The sequence below is a fragment of the Megalobrama amblycephala genome, linkage group LG21 (assembly GCF_018812025.1).
Source record: "Megalobrama amblycephala isolate DHTTF-2021 linkage group LG21, ASM1881202v1, whole genome shotgun sequence".
NCBI lineage: Eukaryota > Metazoa > Chordata > Actinopteri > Cypriniformes > Xenocyprididae > Megalobrama > Megalobrama amblycephala.
In genome coordinates, this window is record NC_063064.1 from 22,764,444 (window position 1) to 22,785,283 (window position 20,840).

Genomic DNA, 20,840 nt, shown 5'->3' on the forward strand with positions numbered 1-20,840 from the left:
TAACGGTGGCGGTCAGTTCTCTGATGTGTCCTTTCTGCTCTGTAACGGTGGCGGTCAGTTCTCTGATGTTTCCTTTCTGCTCTGTAACGGTGGCGGTCAGTTCTCTCAGTGCTGTATGGATGTCAGGGATGCCCAGATCACAGTATTGTTGTCTGTCAGTTGAAGCTTCAGCTCTCAAAGTGTTTGTTTGAGGTGGATTCTGTCTTCCGTCCTCAGAGCTGATCTGTTGACTGATCTCATTCTCATTGAGTCCTCCATCTACCTGCTGCTGGACGACAAACACAAAGGTTTCCAACAGCAGCAGTATACATACTAAAGCCTTCATTCTTCACTGATGTTTGTTTCCAGCTCTTGCTCTGTCATCCTCACAGCCTCTCATGTTCATTTTATAGTGTCCTGATTTACTGTCTTTTGTACTTGATTTATATTGCTTCAGATAAATAAGTAATTCAAGTTAATTGTTAATAAGGGATGTTCCAGCTTCAGTAGATGTTTATCTCTATTCACAACATTTGTGACACTCAAATTTTTTTTAATGTTTTGTTCTTTTAGTTAACTAGTAAAAGCATTTGGATTAAAGAATCTTTAGATATTTTGATTGAGCTTCTGTTTATTTTTGCTGATCAATGTTTACATGTGAATAAAAAGCCGCTCAATTCATATGGATTAGATTTACTATCTCTTTATGAACCTTTTGAAGCATAAAAGCGTCAATGGAAGGACAGAAATCTCTCAGATTTCATTAAAAAAATTCTCATTTGTGTTCTGAAAATGAATGAAAGTTTTACAGATCTGAACATGAAGGTGAGTAAATGATGACAGAATTTTGATTTTTCAGTGAACTATCCCTTTAATGGTAATGATCTTTCACTGCTATATACTGTAATATTTTTTTTTTATCTAGCTCCAGACAGGTTTCTGTTAGTTAGTTGTCCTTTGGTAAGCATGACATTACTTTATGACAATGTTGTGAGGACTTTGTGGTAAAATTAATTTCTTTAGAATCTTGGCTAACATAGTAACACTGTGGGTATATGCCATTTGGATATTATTTTGGAAATGTACAATAATTTTCAAGAATTGTACATAAACAAATGGATCGGCTTTGTCATTTTAAGATTGTTTATGTTTGCTAAGCACCATTTCAAATCTGCATGTTTGTGGAAATGTAGCTCACCGTCACCGAATGTGTCACAGATTGATGATGTAAAACTGTGGATGAGACTGTTTGCATGTCTTGACTGTCTTACAGTCGAATCTTAATGACAGCTGAGATCCTTCATTATGGCATGGCTTATAGCTGGGATCATGTTCATACAGATTGAAAAGCAACAATCTTGAAAGACTGTAATAACTCATACAGTCATAACTCAATGAATTGTGTACAAAGTGTGCACCCGGCTTAAGTTAACCTTGTTTCCTGGAATATCCCCCTGCTTTACATGTCAAATAAATTGTTTAATATCTCTTCAGTTGAAGAATTTATTAGTATCCTAAAACAGCCGCAACTTTTTAATGTTTGCAGTAATTCTGTTTAAAGTCCCGTGAGAAAGACAAACACGACACAAAAAACACATTACACCCAGAAGAGAATCACAGATGAGACCAAACTCTTCATGGCGAGTATAATTTTTGCACATTTGGGTAGAAAAACAGACTTTATTTAAATAAGAATATAAAATGACGGCTCTCATTTTTTCTAAAAGTACTTATTGACACAAATTAAGATATTTTTTGATGAAATCCAAGGGTATCTGATCTACACATCGACAGCAACATAATTGCACCTTTTGACTTCCAAAAAGGTAGTTAAAAACATGGTTAAAATAGTCAACGTGACTACAGTGGTTCAACCTTAATGTTATGAAGCGACTAGAATACTTTTTGTGTGCAAAAACAACCACTTTATTCAACAATTTGAACTGTTGTCATACATGTGAACTCAGTGAAGGCTTCCTTGTTTACTTCCGAATGCCGGCTCATTATTGGCCGTATCCTTCCAACTTCCATTCATTTATAAAACAGCGGTTTACTCTCTGTTTTTTGTCAGTATTTCTCCCAGAGCAAGCTATTAAGAGGTACAACAAGGTCTTGGGCTCTTTGAAAGGTGGGACAATAAAACCTCAGGCATACTACAAATGAGGTATGGACAGAAAGACCATTGTGGATATTGCAGCAATTGCAGAGATCAAGCCTTGTGACATCGAAGCCTACAAAGATTTGTATGGCACCTTCCAAAGAAGATAGAAACTCTGATTTTGCAGAACGGTGCAGATAATTATGCAGACAGGAGCCACTGCAAAGCACCATTGAGGAAAAAAAGAAAGCTGGCAGACAAGCTTACAACCACATGAATTGCTACAAGCAACTTCATATTCTGAATTACAGCCTGATTGGGTGATTAGATGTAGGCATTGACTTATCCGAGTCAATTTTTCTAGCTCTGCTCAAAGGGATCTGCACTGTCCTAGACTGGTGCGAGGTCCCTATTGGGCACTGAAGCTTTAGGGCCTTTCCTAACACTCTAATACTAGTTGCTGGGAGCAGTGTTGTATGCCACTGTGATATTTTAATGGGCAAATGTAAATGTTACATGTGCACCAATGATTTCACAGTCTTCAGTTGCTGAAGATGTTGAGGGAACAAAGAATAGGATGTTGTGTTGAAACATGGTTTCTTCTCAAATTGCCTCACTGAGTGATTACTCATGCTGTATCACTGTCCAATGGTCAGGACAATATTCCCCTCACACTGTCAGTTCTGCTGATCATGTATGGTCAGCTACTGTTATACATAGTTTTTTCAAGGAATGCCCGCTTAAACCGGAATTAAACCGATATTTCCACTTGCCATTGCGCAGTGTTTACTACAGTAAAGTTGACCGAGTGTATCAGGTATTCTGAGCTGCTGTGATTGAGTGGAGGGGCTAATTTGAATATTCATGGATCCGCATATACAAAATGAAGCAAGGGTGTTGAGTTACAGTCAAGCTATTTTAAGACATGAAGAAAATATTTTTTACAGAAAAACATTTAAATATATCTTTTTGATCAAAGATGAGTTTCAATGGATAAAATGATTGAATACAGGTGCACTTTAATAGTATGCCGGCCTTAAAAGGAAAATGAATTTGACCATAAAAGAATTGAAGAGGTAATTTGGATGCCACACAATTGCATTAAAGATTTCCAGTCAGATCAACCTCAGAGAGTTTTAATAATAAGTGTAACTGCTTCTCACACTTGTGTTTTATAATTTGTTGTTCTCTTTCAGTTGGTCACGTTCGATGTGCGTCAGAAGTGAACCGACAAATTGGGATATTGCTAGAGAGCCCTATCACCTTTGAGTGTAAACTAAACAAGCCAATGGATATTGGTGTGCGTGATTAATAGCACCTGCTCCTTTTCCGCTTTCTGGAGGCGGTCATTTCCTATCCTCACTGACGGCCACAATCACTTTCTCTCATGTCTGCATAGCGTGCTGAGACTGTGTTTGTGGGTGGTTCATGTTGTCTCATGAGAGCATGCCCACGTCGGCATTGTCATGGCAACCCAGCGCATTGTTCAGCGCTCTAGATGCACGGTTGAGACTCGAGTGCCTCAAACGAAGTGGAGTCCCCTCACCTATTCCCTGATCTAGTTTCTTTTTCTGAATCAGAAAAGTGCTACTTTGGTGAATAAGCCAAGGTGACCTGAGGATCACAGTGGGGCAATACCCACCGAGCCAATCTCCGTGGGCCCCCCACTCCTCTAGCGCATCGCAAACATGCTGTGACTGTGTTCGTGGGTGGTTTACATTAAGTAAGAACATGGCCACGTCAGCGCGTGTGTCATCCAGTTAGACGGCCACGTTCACTGTCCCACATGGCTGGTAGCTTCTGGGTGGATTTCTGGTCCTTCTCATTCACCTAGCATTTCAGTCAGGGCTCCAGGAGAGGATCAGATGTTGATTGCTACATTGGAGAGAGGGTTGTTGGGCTCTGGAAATAAAGATGAGGCTGAGCATCCAACAGTTGTGGTGTGTGCTCATGCTGAATCAGATATATATATATATATATATATATATATATATATATATATATATATCATTATTGGTCGGAAAAACATGCAGTGCCTATTTACATATTCATCTAAATGCAAGTCCCAGCAGCATGGGTGGCATGCCAGTGTGAACTCTGTCAAGTCAAGTCACCTTTATTTCTATAAAACTTTATGCTGTATGGATTGCATCAAAGCAGCTTCACAGAGATAAACAAGAAATTAGCAGAATCAATTAGTCCAGGTGATATGGGAAAATAATGTCCACTTTTTCATAAAAGCATGAAATTCAGTACACTTGTACAGTTTGGGGCCCTGAACATTTTCAGAAATTGAGCCATGGCATAAACGCCTCGTGGTCACCATGGCAACCATTTTACTTTTCAGCATAACAAAATGATGTATTTTGTATCATATCTCCTGAATCAAACATGACAACACAGAAAAGGTGATGTCTACCTTTATGTTTTGATGGTCAAGGATTACAATGATACCATATAAAACATCATAAACTGTTCAGGTGAATAGTTAATGGTGATTTCAGTGATGTGAGAAGGAAATCACAGTATCTGAGAACCTAGGCTAGACTTTATAATATCATGTCTGTTGCATGCATGTTGTGTAGTTTTAAAAGCTTAATCCTTTTGTTCATTAACCCTGAAAATACTGTGACTGTAAAGAGTAGAATATTCAATATGACCTTAGCAACATAGCTTAAAAAGAATGTCAAACAAAGATTTACTTAAAGAAATTTATTTCAGAAACACGTTTGCTTGTTTTGTTGTTGAACCTATTCTTCATTCTTCTTCACAGTGAAGTAAAGTTTGTGGAACAAAGGAGAGTCTACTTTATTGATCAGCTCTGTTAATATAAACACTGGTTTGAGATTCAGCAGGCATGGGAGATCAGTCTCCTTCAGCAGTTTAGTTTCCTCCTTCACCACGGGTTTGTTTTTTTGGCTCACTAATGGTTTAGTGGGGAATCTATGTGATCTTTGGAATGTGGTGTTGTGTTTTTTGGGGTTCATTCATGGATAAATCCTACAATCATAATAAGTGAAATGTTCCAGGCTCAGTAGATGTTTGTGGCACTGTGTTGATCTCAACAGAAATTATCTTTAACAATTTTTTTTTTTTTTAATATAGATCAGCGGTATTGACCAAACTCAACCAATCAGCTGTGAGTAAAGTGACATGTATCTGATGCAATAAAGCCACTCCCTGTGTATCTCTCGCTCCAAATTAAATCAGTTTATAGTGAAAACATTTTAAAGACAAAATTGCTCATCTTTTGCTGTTAATTATTTATTATATTTATATGAATTATAATTATGTATAATGCAGCTCCATACACAACAAACTGTGATGCACTGTGTATTCTGACACCTTTCTATCAGAACCAGCATTAACTTCTTGAGCAATTTGAGCTACAGTAGCTCGTCTGTTGGATCGGACCTCACAGGCCAGCCTTCACTCCCTTTCGCTGGTTCTCCACTGTTCCTTCCTTGGAGCACTTTTGATAGATACTGACCACTACAGACCGGGAACACCCCACAAGAGCTGCAGTTTTGGAGATGCTCTGACCCAGTCGTCTAGCCATCACAATTTGGTCCTTGTCAAACTCGCTCAAATCCTTACGCTTGCCCATTTTTCCTGCTTCTAACACATCAACTTTGAGGACAAAATGTTCACCAGCATGTCCCGTTCCACCAGCTTCAGTAAAACACATGACTGCTTTTTATAACAACCTGCAGACAGTTCTTCACTGCTACCCTTTTGAAGCAAAGGACATTTGGAAGTTTACAATTCATTAAAACTAAAAGTGATTCAGTGGTTTAAAATACATGAGACAAATTCATTGCTGTATAAGATTTAATAACAGATATAAACTAAAGATCTTGATAATAAATACATACTGTAGCCTATACAGATAAATATATACAGATTATAAAACTATGAGGTGAATAAATATGTAATTATATAAAAAGTCCAGGCATTCATTCCAGAAGCTGTACATTCCTTTCCTAAGGCTGGACCAAGAAAGAACACAAAACAGAGGCAAAAGGAGGTGAGTGGCGTTTAGTGTTTGCTCTGTCCTGAGTAATTTCTTTATGCATGCTGCTACCATGTGGACAGAGGATACACAATAACTGGCTGTAAATTTATACAAATGTCACTTTGAATGTTGCAGTTCTCACGGACTCTCCGGTGAGGGCAGATCTGGAGTAGAAGCAACAGAAGAGGATCTAGAAGAAGCCGTCCACTCCAAAGAAAAGGCTCCTCACTATTGAAAACACTGCACCCACAGTTTCCCAGGACAAGTGTGTCTTTTGCCAGCTCTGGTCACACGAGACATGCAGTGAGGGTGCAGAACATTATATCTGTCACAACTGTGACAATGCGTAGGCTAATGCCTTTTTTAATGTTCCTGTTTGTTTATACTGTTCATCTTTTAACGCCTGTTAACATTAGTCAGGTTTCCATCCTCTTTTTGCCACTTGACTCTTCTGGCTCATATAGTGTTGTTTCAAACTTTTCCACAGTGTTCTGAGAATATGCCATGGTTTCTCAAAGCCTCTGTCTAACAGCCACTGATACATGCTGGCGCTTCTTTGCAGTTTTTGTTAGTTTGTTGGATTGATTTGAGGAACGTTGCAGTCTCCTCATCGCTCCACACATATCTGATGTTTTCAGATGAAAGACAAAATATGTTTGTGGTTACATATTAACAAGGTCATAGTCAGGTATATTTAATAAAAACAAGAGTAAAAATCTAGCTTGTATTGTTGTGTGACCCACCTGTCTGTTACTTTCGTCCCACCTGACGGGGTTGAAAGTAACAATGTGCAATTTATGTTCAAAATGAAATTATACTGAAATTGTTCTACATTTGTACAAAATTCCACCTGGTATTGACAACAAGATCAGCAGTTAAGACATTAAATTCGTAAGCACATAACACAAGAACACTTTTCTTTAAATACGAGACTTTATTGATTAATCTAAGGCACAAAAATGAATATCTAACACATAAACACATTCACACGAGTTTAACCCTTCTATCGTTTCTTAGGCAGGGTTATTGAATTTTATATCAATGCACCAGTTCTGCTAGAATCTGGAAGTATACTTGCATTTGTCGTTCTTGTCTTTGATGGGGATTCCCTTCATTGGTGTCTTTGGCTGAAAACGGGGTTTCTCAGGTTTGTTGGTTCACTCAAGGTCTTTTTCGTGTCTGGAGTGATGTCTTGGGAAACCAATCACGTTCTGGTATGCTGGTGGATGAATGTCTCATGGCTGAAGTTTGAGGCGGGCTTTGCAGCAAAACTTAACCTAGAACACGAGACTCTCAACAAAAAAGAAAAGAAACTAAGTAAAAGAAAGAAAAGTAAATGAGACGAGAGTAGTTAGATGGCTTGAATGAAACTGTTCAGTCATAACCCATTTTCATCTCCCAAATCCGTATGATCTCCACCTCAACAGTCATTGTGGTCTGATTCACTTTCAGTTCCTACACTTGCTCTTTTGCTATTGCTTAATTATATCCTATGTATATAAGAAACAAGATCTCATACAAGCAATTTTTTGCAATCATATCTTGAATTTTGTGGGCATTTATATTAACTTAGGGCACTTCGCCTTTTCGAGACAAATACTGCCTTGATTTCGAACCTAGCACCACAGTAAGAAAAGAAATCACATTTGAAATAAGTTTTACATCAAATCACATTGATGTTAAATAAATCAGACAATGCATCTGCAATTTAGTGATATCCACACAGTTGTGGTTTTGAGATAAAATCCAAGACCAAGCACAAATGCAGTTGAGACCGAGACAAGACCAACACCTTCAAAAAATGATCTCGAGACTGGTCTAGATTACTACAACACTAGTGAGTGGTCTGTGTGAAACTAAACTCTCTCCTGACATCTTACATAAGTGCCAAAGACGGGGTGAAGCAATTAAAGTGTCCCTATCATGTGTTTTTTAAGGTTCCTAATATTGTTTTGGGTGTCTCCTACAACAGGTTTACATGTGCGCAAGGTCAAAAAAAACCTTTAGTTTACTCATAATATACATTTAATTTCACCTCAGTTCTCAATGTTTTGAAACGATTCATTAGAAGCAGTTCAATGAATCAGTCTTTCTAAACTCCTCCTTTCCGTGAGCTTACACTGCTCTGATTGGTCAGATGGCCCAATCCTCTGTGATTGGTCTACTGCACGCACCGCACGCCCATTGCTATAACTGAATGGCAGCTATCAATTCGCAAAACATTGTATACAATGTATTGACAGAAAAGATAGCATCGATTTTACCATATCAATTCGAGCCCGAGTCCGACGATGAAATGTCTGAAGTAGTCGATCAACCAGAAAAGATTCACGTTCACGACTGGAGTACGACGTTTCTATATGGTAAGTGTCACCTTAGTTATTTAAAAGACGTGATAGCAGCATCACTGTTATACTTTATATAGGAGCACCAGTGGGAACTGTATCAGAATGCCAAGCGAAACTGAAAACCTCTAAACATAAGATAAACATTTAGGCCAGATGTGTACAGACTTTTTCATCATAACTATTAACAAAGAAAAATGGCTATAAATCATTGTTTGACATTACAATGAGTGTTTACTGTTTACAGAGAGAATACAACTAGTTAGCGTGGACTAGCATCTTAACATCCTATTGCAATACAGATAGAGCTCCACTCTACTGTAATAATAAAAACGCAGAGGAAAAAAGAGTTTGTTTTGTATGTTGTAAACTCCCACATTAGCCGAGAACAAACATGAATAGCTGATAATGCGTTACACTTTGTAAACAAAAGTCGTGCTCCGTCCTTGATCATTACTCCATGTAATAAGACAGATACATTTTTAGATAATATTGGACCCACATCTGGGGAATAGCAGAACTACAGAAACGTGAGTTAGCCAGTTAGCAGGAGACAGACAGACGAGGGTGTACGTTACACAGCATATAAAACTATGAATTTTAAATGATCGCTAAAAAATATAAACATCAAGTAATAATCATACTTACAGGTTGAGATTCAGAGGAGCAAGCTGGTCCAAATAAACTGGGCATTGATCCGTATTTTAAGATCAAGCGTTCTGTGAATCCTGCGTTAAACTCCACGAGGTTTGAGAAGCAGTCGTCAGTAAAATGACGGGAACACAACAAAAGATTGTACTGCTGTGGTATTGTTGAAAAAATGATTTTCCCCTGGTGTCTACATGCGCAATAAGTGAGCAGGCAATATGCTACTTTTTCGGTGTGACTTTTTTTTTTAAACATTTTTTAATGTTTTTGTTTTTAATTGTTGTGGGTTCCTTATAGGCTATTATTACATGAATAATTATGATTTAGTTTTATTATTGGGATTTTTGCTCTGGTTTAAATATAACCAAAAAAAAAAACTTTTACACGATTAATAACCACTGTAAAAGCAGTTCTAAACAATACTGATATAGTCTAACATTCGTGTGACTTTACAAAAACATATTACATTTCAAAAATAAAACATAAATAAGCCTATAAGAAGATAAATATTTAACAAATATGTTTTTAACATTATTGAATTCAATATTTTAATTTTCACATGCTGTTTTTAGCTACTGTCCAGAAATTAGGCTACAACTTTTAACTAATTTTAACTATTATTTTGCATTTTAGACTTATTTTAAGCAAAAAGTATGTGTATTATTTTATTTTATTTTTTATTTATTCATATCTGAGTGTACCTTCACCACGTAGTTAAGACGAGTGTGTGGAAATTGCTGCATTGTGACTGCGGAACTTTTGTGGACGTTTAAAATTGTGCAAAACAATCTCGCACCCTGTTGAGGCCCCGTTATAAAACATACAAACAGTTTGAATAGTTAGTATGTTACTAACCTTGAAACTGATAACGATGTTTATTTTGATATTTGACGATAATGGCGCTTTGCTCTGGTCCAGATCCAGATTACGTTCCTCACGAAGTAGCAGAGCGCGCGCGACCAAGTGTAGCTGCACACAGTCCCCTCTGTTGGACAATATGATCACTACACAATTGCTCCAGCAGGCTGCTGTATGCTCGTCGGAACAGACCACAGTCTATGGAACAGACTGATGAAAATGCGGGACATTTTCTCAATATGCAACGTGCGGGACAAGGAGTTAAAATGCTGTGCGGTACTGGTACAACGCAAAGCGGGACAGGTGGTCACCCTAGGCCCGCCCCCTCGTTCAAAGACGCAGGTTGCCAGCAACAAGAGGGAGCGCAATTGATACTGAAAGCTGAGGAGACTTACACACTGTTGATTTATGAAGCTGATGAGTTGATTTATCTGTGTTTTAATATGCTGTTGTTCATAGAGATTTTTAGATGGATGCGGAGGCTTTTTAGGTCAAGTAGAATCTGCGATTCTCTGACCCAGTTTGTTTGTTGGTTTCCATGGTTGCAATACACGCTGTTTTCTGCTAACTGGCAACCTGTGATGTCGAAATACTATTGGATAAACTGGCAGCACAAGGTTTCGCACAGACCAAAACAAAGACAGACATTCCGACACGGAATGCACGTTTCAAAGTAGAATGTCTGTCTGTAGCATTGTGTTTCTGAGAAACAAGTAGGTGAACATGTTTCCTAAATATCTGCAAACATATTGGGGTATTTTTATGCTTTATTAAAGTAAAAATCTTACATAGAGCCCCTTTAAAACTTTGCTGGATGTTTTCATTCACTTAGAGCAATGTTACACACTACATGAAAGGTCATTTTCAAAAATCCATAATAGGGGCACTTTAAGAAGTGGGTGATCCATGAATCCATGAATCACGTGGATATAATAACATGTATTATACAGACACTTGATATTAAATCAAAATAGAGTTTTAGCTAATTGCGTTGGATAGATTTTACTTTCAATAAAATATTTGCAATTGTGTTTGTAAAAAGTGTATTTATGCTTATGTTTGGCCTGAGTTTTTGTTGCATTTACACTGTTCTGACCAGCAGGGGTCACCAGCATGATTACATGATTATGAATACGGCCTCATAGCATAATTGCCTAAGTCATTTTTTGGCCAAATTGTGATATCTGCCTTTGAAAATGATCTGGGCAATTATGCTATGAGGCTAACGATAGTAAATGCATCTTGATTTAAGAATTTTTAGATATTTGGACTGGAAACAAAAAAACAAAAATAAATAAAAACATTTTACAGTGTAGATTTACTACTTTAACAAAACACTTCTGAGTCACATGTGATATTCATGGGTCCTGTCTGTCTCAGTGCTGAAACTCTTTATACAAACTTACATGTACAGACAGATCAGAACTTGAGTATAGTGTATTATACTGACTTTATACAGTAATCTATTGAAAATTTTAAACACACATTAGTCCTCATTAATACAGGTTCATATGTTAATGATTCTTCATAATTTTCATCTTAAATCATACGCTGAAGGTTCAGAATTATTGAAATCATATTCTTTAAAGCTCCTCTTATCTTAAAGGAAACAGTAGGAAACCACTGAAAGTGCTGTGTGTATTCTCGTTATCAAATATCCTCCTGTCAGACTCAAGTCTCACATAGACAACATCTCCAACCTCCAGGATCAACACAACTCCATTCGAGGAGTTTAACGTACCCTGAGGCTGATTATCATGAGCTACAACCACCTGCTTTCCATGGATGTCAGGGATGCCCAGATCACAGTATTGTTGTCTGTCAGTTGAAGCTTCAGCTCTCAAAGTGTCTGTTTGAGGTGGATTCTGTCTTCCGTCCTCAGAGCTGATCTGTTGACTGATCTCCTTCTCATTGAGTCCTCCATCTACCTGCTGCTGGACGACAAACACAAAGTTTTCCAACAGCAGCGGTATACATACTAAAGCCTTCATTCTTCACTGATGTTTGTTTCCAGCTCTTGCTCTGTCATCCTCACAGCCTCTCATGTTCCTTTTATAGTGTCCTGATTTACTGTCTTTTGTACTTGATTTATATTGTTTCAGATAAATAAGTAGTTCAAGTTCATTGTTAATCCAGATGTTCCAGGTTCAGTAGATGTTTATTTCTATTCACAACATTGACACAATGTTTGATTTAAAGTTTTTTGTTGTTGTTGTTCTTTCAGTTATCTTATCTCGTAAAAGCAACTGGATTTAAGAATTTTTAGATATTTTGATTGAGCCTAATTTCAACCTGTTCATCATAAAAAGCGATTGTGTCTCTTCAGAAAATTTGGACTAAACTGCTCAATTCATATGGATTAGATTTACTATCTCTTTATGAACCTTTTGAAGCATAAAAGCGTCAATGGAAGAACAGAAATCCTCTCAGATTTCATTAATAATATCCTCATTTGTGCTCCTAAAATGAATGAAAGTTTTACAGATCTGAACATGAAGGTGAGTAAATGATGACAGAATTTTGATTTTTGAGTGAACTATCCCTTTCATGGTAATGATCTTTCACTGCTATATACTGTAATATTTTTATCTAGCTCCAGACAGGTTTCTGTTAGTTTATTTATTTATTTATTTATTTATTCATTTGGAACCCCATTAGCTTCCACGAGTGGTCGCTAATCTTCCTGGGGTCCATTTTACAAAATCAAAACATATTATATACAATCACATCACACTTTTTACAATATGTTATCAAAAGAATAAATACAATTCAATTTGAGTCATTACACTTAATTTTCATTACAGATCATACATTTTTTCACCATCTTTTTAAAATAATATCTGTTGCTTATTTGTCTTATACACATTGACAGTTGATTCCAAGCTACCGAGGATCTAAATAGTACAGTTCTCCTCATACAATTTGACTGTGCAAAAGGAACAACTAAATCACCAGAGCTGACCTGCCGAGTAATATGTTGGTGGCAATACCCACTGTACACCAATTTATCCACAAAAAAATCTGGGATTGTTTTTATAGATGGCATTATGCATGTAGCACAGAAGACTTGTCTTTAATTTATCCTGTACCTTCAGCCATACTAATATAGTGTGCATCTCATTCACACTGGTCCTGTACGAACAGCCAAGAGCTAACCTGGCAGCTCTATTCTGTGCAAGTTGAAGTTTTTTCAAGTGCTCCTGTGTAGCACTGGACCAAATAACTGAGCAGTACTCCAGGTGTGACAAGACCAGAGACTGGACAACTGTTCTCATGACTGAGGGTGGACAAAACGGCACACACTTCCTAGACAAAGCAATGCCTCTGCCCATCCTGGAAACAATATGATTTATCTGATCAGTCCATGAGAGCTGATTATCCAGCTTGACACCCAAGAGTTTAGTTTTAGTAACCTGCTCAACCGAAGTTGTATCAATAGTCAAATTTAGGTTACAAGGTTTATTTAACAAATGTTTAGTACCAAAAACGATACATTTGGTTTTGAAAATATTTAGAACTAATTTGTTCAAATTAACCCAGTTGATAATCAAATTTAATTGGTTTTGAAGGTTCAGACTTTGATTGGTGATTGAAGGAGATGCACAAAATAAACTTGCATCATCTGCATACAGTACAACTTCTGCATTTCTAACAACATGGGGCAAATCATTCACAAAAATTGAAAATAAAAGTGGACCCAAACAGCTGCCTTGTGGAATACCGCATGATATATATTTACTGTCAGAAAAACTACCATTAAAAAATACTTGCTGAGTTCTGCCATTAAGATAACTCCTTATCAGTGAAACAGACAATTGTGAGAACCCATAATACTTGAGCTTTGACAACAGAATATCATGGTCAATTACATCAAATGCAGCTGTAAAATCTAAAAGTACTGCACCAACAAGTCTTTTATCCTCCATATATGTAAGCCACTGATCAACCATATGCACTAATGCAGTATTAGTTGAATGGCCTGGTCTATAGGCATGCTGTGAACTAGTAAGCAATTCATTTAATGCATCACTATACAATGTATTGAAATTTATTTGAAAAGTAACCTTTCAAATATTTTGCTTAATACAGGAAGAATATGAATTGGTCTACAATTAGAAGGAGTAAACCCTGCCTTATCCTCTTTAAGTAAAGGTACAATGTTAGACTGTTTCCATAGCTTAGGAAACACTCCGCTGAGCACTGATCTGTTAAAGATGTGACATATTGGTTTGCACAAAATATTTGCAACAATTTTAAAAATTTTGCCATCAAGATAATCAGTACCAGGCGTTTTCTCATCAGATAAAGAGAGAAGCAACTTCTTAACATTGTCCTCACTAAAAGTATAAAATGACAAGGAGCAAGTTTTCCCTCTCATAATAGATCTAACATTGTCACAAGGAGATTCAATATCTAGCATTGTCATACAAGATCTTAATTGTTCTACTTTGCATATAAAAAAATTATTCAAATGATTGGCAATATCATATGGTTTACTAGTAATGTCACCATCATTAGTCTCCATGTACATATTCAAATTATTTGGCTTTTTACACATCAATTCCTGCAATACTTTCCACAATTGTTTGCTATCATTCATAGAATTGGAGATTTTTTGTCCATAATATGCTTTCTTTTTATGTTATTTAATTTTGTAGCTTTGTTTCTCAACTTGCGATAATGTGCTCTGTCTACATCACATTTTGATTTGAAGGCCAGATCTTTGACATTGTCCCTTTGCCTCATGAGGGACATTAGCTCTTCATCTAACCATGGAGCGCTGTTGATTTTTATAGATCTTTTCCGGAGAGGTGCATGTTTATCAACTATTTTACTAAAAGTGTCCATAAAAATGTTAAGAGAAGCATTAACATCCTCCTCCTGAAGAACTGCAGACCAATTTGAGTTATTGACCTCATCAACAAACAGGCTGGGATTAAAGTTTTTATACGATCTACGATACATGATCATTCCACCAGATTTAGGAATTTTCATCATTATTGAAATTGCTATCAGGTTATGATCACTGCATCCTACCCCCACAGAAACTGCTTGTGAACATAAATCAGGAACATTAGTAAAAATATGATCTATACATGTTGATTTAGACGTATTATCCATAGCAATTCTTGTGGGTTGTGTCACCACCTGTTTGAGATTGCATACATTAGCCATTGTAATCAACTTTTTATGCAATGAGCACTTTTTTGAAAACCAATCAATATTAAAATCCCCAAGCAGAAAGATATCCTTATTTTGATCTGAAACCATGTCCATATTCTCACATATTTTTTGTACATACTCTACATTTGAGTTTGGAGGTCTATAACAGCAACCAACCAGAAATGGCTTATTGAATGGAACATTAATCTGTAACCATATTATTTCAATATCTCTGCACATTAAATCTGATTTAATTGTAGCAACAATATTCTCCTTTATATAAAACGCAACTCCCCCACCATTTTGATTTCTATCTCTTCTATATAATTTGTACTCATCAACAGTTAGCTGTGAGTTCTCAAAACTGTCGTCTAGATGTGTTTCAGATAAGGCTGAAACATGAATATTTTCTGTTGAACAGATTCTTGTGATTTCATGAATCTTGTTTCGAAGACTACATATGTTTAAATGAGCTAAAAGTAAACCTTTCTTTGACAAGTTTACAAATAAAGATGACATGTTTACAAGAGAATAAAAACATCAATGAGACACAATTTAAGTTGGATAGTAAACATAGTCAGTTATTCTCTTGGTCCAATTGCAGGCCAAATAATGAGTTTATCATACCTTAGACTGGCTCTTTCACCGTTTCTCTGGCTGCTTTCCCTTCTCCTTTGCTGCACCACATCTGAAAAGTCTTCGTTGATGTAAATATTTATCTTTAAATCTCAGAAACTTAACAACAATTTTCCTCTGCTTTCTTCCTTCCTTGAACCGTCCCATCCGATGTGCTCGCTCAATCTCAATTTTTGTACCATCGAGACCCAAACTCTCAGATAGCACTTGTTGAATCTTGATTTCTAGACCACTTGCAGTTTCTCCTTTTTCCTCTGCAATCCCATCAATTAGAAGATTGGATCTCCTGGACTGATTATCCATGTAGTCCAACTTATTAAATAAATCATAATTCTCCTTGACTTGGCTTTGACTGTAATGCTGCTTTCAAATTATTTGATTTTTACATCAATGTCAATATATCCTTTTTTCATATCTTCCATGATGCCTTGAGTGAATTGTAGGCTTGTTTTCAACTCCTGGACATCTCTGATAACACCATCCAACCTTTTTGTGCTTCCATCCATGATTATTTGAATAAAACTCTTGAAGTTTTCTTGTTGCTGTTGTAGCATGTCCTTGTAGAATTCTTTCTGCTGATCCAGTAACTGGGTCAGTGTACTCATGGTCACAACAGCATCATCATCAGGCATTACTTTAGATTTAGGAGGCATGATTACTCACTCTTACCACGATGTACCAAGTTAGATGTTAATGTGAGGATAGCTCTTCAGGCCTAACAAGGCCAGAAGCCTCCAAAGCGCAGTACAAAATGTTGCAAATTACAAAGTTCTTTACAACTCTATGTTCTCAAAATCCACTGTATGTGATCAAAGTGCATATATTGAGCAAATCTCAAACTTGATGTAATAGTCCTTAATGCAATTAAGTAGATTTTTAATAGATTGTAACAGTGGCGAGGCTACAGAGGGGCCAGGGTGGCACTGGCCCACTCAGATTGACAGTTGGTCCAACCAATCAAATGAGACACAAAATATTTTTTGTGGGTAAGGACTAAGGAGAGAAAAATCACGCATACATGACAATAATAATGACTCAATACAGCTCAAAAACGCAAATCAAGTTTCAAAAATAAATTATTTTAGTGTGAAAATGTCTTAGATATAATTAGCCTAACTGCAACAGCCAATCAATAGGCTATTAGTAACTGTTTTAACCAATCACGGATTGTTGGGGGGAGGGGAAGATGAGTTTACATATGCTAGTGAAATAAACTAATATTAAACACGCACGAGGCAAGCATGTCGAAACAGATATCTTTGATTAAATATTTTAAAAAACCAAGAATAGAGCCTGAAACTACACTCGATGATGATGAAGACGACAGTACAGACAAGTCAACTGATGACCAGCAGCCCACAACGTCATCTCTCCCGTCCACCAGCACCTCATCTCAACTCGGGCCCGTCCTCCAGAAAAGCAACTCACCGTCTGATTTATCCACACTCGATGAACCGCCTGCTCAGCCCGATTTACGCGAGTTTCCACGCACAACAAAACATGGCAAGTCCAGAAATTTTGCTTCCAAGTGGTACACAAAGTTCCCTTTTCTAGAATACAGCATAAAAAAACGATGCAGTGTACTGCAAGATGTGCCGTCATTTTAATGACACTATGTTTGAGGGCGTGTTTAACGAGGGATACCGAGATTGGAAACACATCACGCAGGCCTGTGAGCGGCACCAAGGGAGTAAGCAACATCTGATCGCTCTCGAAAAGTATAATGGCTATAGAGCCTGTCATAAATCTGGCCGTGGCACAGTAGTCAACCAGATGAATCACGATGCAATGAATCTGTTCATTCGTACAACGAAATCGGGAACATTTAAAAGTAATTTTGGACATTGTGTTGTTTTGTGCCAAACAAGATATACCACTACGTGGTCACAGAGAGAGTGATGATGCTTTGAACCAAGGCAACTTTTTACAACTGTTTAAGTTCATTTCCAAATATGATCCCGAAATAAAGGCACGGCTTGAGGAGATGCCTAAAAACGGCACTTTAATGAGCTCTGATACGCAAAACGTGTTGCTGGAGGCGGCCGCTTCTTTACTACTGAGGAAGATAAAGGCAGAATTGAATGAAACACCAGACACTTACTTCGCACTGATCGCTGACGAGTACAAAGACGAGTCAAAACAAGAGCTAATTGCAGTGTGTATCCGGTATGTTCACCAGGGAATGCTGAAGGAAAGAGCCGTTGGTTTTGTGGCCACTGTAGACATGACTGCAGCTGGCATCTCAAAAAAGATTCTGGAAGTGATTGAACCACTACAGCTGGACCCTTCTCTGTGTGTAGGCTTCAGCTTCGATGGGGCCTCTGTTATGTCTGGAAATAAAGGGGGAGTGCATGTTCTTTTGAAGCGGACCTTTCCCCATGCAGTGTACGTGCACTGTAATTCTCATCGCCTAAATCTGGTTCTGGCAGCAGCATCAAAAGTTTCCAGTCACGTCAGCACATTTTTTGATACACTTAATTCTTTACATACTTTCATGACGGGAAGCATCCGACACGCCAGGTTTATGGAAATACAGAAACAACTTCATCCAAATCGCCAGTGTCTTGAACTTGAGCGATCCATTGACACTCGTTGGAGCTCGAAATCCGGGTCTGTAAGCAAGGTGCTTATTTTATTGGATTGTATTTTAGAATTACTTGATGAATGTAGTGGAAGTAACCATAGCCAGACAAAAATCGAGGCACAGGGTCTTCTGCAACAGATCCAAACGAAGCGGTTCCTTTTTTTATTAGTCACATTTGGGAAACTTTTTGAGTGCAGTGACTTTGCCACAAAAGGACTGCAAAGCCCGACACTGTGTGTTTTGGACTGTATCCACCTTGTTGATGGCTTGAAAAGATGCGTTTACTGTCTTCAGAGATAATTCACAGTGCGACTTTGAGAAAGTTCTGAAACTCACAGATGAGTTAATGAGTAAACATGAAATCAAAAACTTGGACGTAACCATCTCCCGACAAAGAAAGCTGCCTGCCAGGCTCTGTGACTCAGTGGTTGTGTCAAATATTTCAAGAAATTATGTGAGGAACGATGATGACCTACGGCGCTTATGGAATGAGATACTGGACCGACAGCTGACCGAGCTAAGGAGCCGTTTTCACGACGATCAGTATGGAATAATGAAAGCAGCTGCAGCCTGTCAACCACAGTCCGGGACTGATGCAAAAACTTGTGAAATTGAGATCCATGCAGTAGATAAAGTTGATGAAAAGTTATTTATTCATTACAATTAAATTTAGCCTCACACGCAAACTTTAATCGATAATGAAAATACTTAATAAAACCAAAAGGTAAAATAACCATCATAAAGTATTAGTCAATAGTTGATAATAAAATTTAGAGTATTGTAAAATCCAGAGTATTGTATCTAATAGATGAAAATCAAAAAGAATTAAAGCATTTGCAGATGAGAGAGAGAAACAGAAGCCAAGGAGAGCAAAGGAGGGAAGAAAAGCTGAATTATCAACAACTCAGTCCATATTATACCATAAGCATACAGGGAAATTCCCAATCCACACAAACTGATGTTTTGTTCTAAATTGATGTTTTTGTTCTAAAAGAAAAGGTTAATTTCACCCACTACGTCATCCACTGGTCCAGTGTCAAAAATAGTTGTTTTATCCCCTATAGGGAATTTTGCAAATCTTGCATAATTAAATGTCAGCAGACATATTTTGATCAGATTCAAATTCAAATGGTTAATTCTGCAGGCGTCCAATGTCTAACCACAAACGTGTCAGCGTGACCTGTCACATTGGAACACTTGAAGAACAACTGAACATAACAAGCATACTCTTAAATATAAAATAACCATAAGGGTACAATAACAAGTAAATACTTGAAAATATGATAAGAATTAATATATAAAGTATTAGTACATAAATATATGAAAGCAAAATTAAAACTGATAAATCATAAGCCATAAATGATTAAAAATGAATATCAATAAAAGTGCATGAATATGAATATTGACCATTTCGGATCCATCAGGGACATTTGCTGACAAAGGCTTGCTTGAATCTCCAAGTCAGCATTATGGCATAAAAATCGAGAACGCTGAGCTGACTGTGTTTACGCATCAGATACGTAGGAAAGCTGAGGGAGGACAGACATTTCAGTCACTAATGGAAGTCATAGACAGTTGCCCTTCTGATATTTTTCCGAACATGAATAAACTTCTGAGAATAATTATCACTCTCCCTATGACTTCATGTAGTGCAGAGCGCCTATTCTCCACCACTGGCAGGATCAAAACATCTTTTCGATCTTCCATGGCAACCGCTCGCCTAAAGCACCTCGCCATCCTTTCTCATGAGCGTGAGATTACGATGAAATCATTGCGATTTACAACGCAAAGCCAAGACGTCTACGTCTTGTCCTTTAAGATGATTTGTTTGGGCTTCAAAAACAATCAAATTAGTAAGTAGCCCTAAATTGATTTTATTTCTAGGCTAATTTGTGTGTTTGTGTTAGAAATTGCTATTAATAATATTGTGTTAGTTTATAGTTTTAAAAGTCTGTTTTGGGATCCTCAGTAGATGTATATATTTTTTAATTAAAAAAGGATATGTGCTGGCTCGTATTCATGTTTACCTGCATGATGGTATGCACGCAGCCTGTATACTTGCAGCATTCTCTCTCTCTCCCTCTCCCCCTCTCTCAGATGTTGGTCTGCTGCTTGCCACAATGTTCAGATTTTCCCCAACACAGAGATTATCTTTGTTTATTGTTCTGTTATTGTTCTCTTCATTATTTATTTTATTAATGAATGAATTTTGTATTCATGAAACTGTTGGCTAACAATAAATCGCATTTAACTAATCTTAATTGTGAAATTATTTTATCCGATATTGTAAAAAATGTAATTTGAGAGTAGGATTTGAGGTCCACCCTGTTTCACCAAGGTCCACTCACTTTAAAATTTCTGGCCTCGCCACTGGATTGTAAGCATCCAAGAACTCAGAGAAAAGGCATGGCAGCCATCTTGGGAAATGATTCTTAGTTGTCCTTTGGTCAGCGTGACATTATTTTATGACAATGTTATGAAGACTTTGTGGGAAAATTATTATTTTTTTTTAGA

The 20,840-nt window shown here is 37.3% G+C and overlaps 1 protein-coding gene across 1 annotated transcript in view; it reads right to left on the reverse strand.

Annotated features, from left to right (window-relative positions):
- Positions 1-12,031, reverse strand: part of LOC125256212 — a 13,406-nt gene extending 1,375 nt beyond the window's left edge. The window contains exons 1-2 of the mRNA XM_048171980.1: positions 11,731-12,031; positions 1-121 (exon numbers count right to left, since the gene is read on the reverse strand). The exon at positions 1-121 is cut by the window's left edge and continues 132 nt beyond it. Of these exons, the coding sequence (XP_048027937.1) occupies positions 1-121; positions 11,731-11,934 (325 nt within the window). The 5' untranslated portion in view covers positions 11,935-12,031. The remainder of the gene's footprint in view (positions 122-11,730) is intronic.
- Between the last annotated feature and the right edge of the window lie 8,809 nt (positions 12,032-20,840).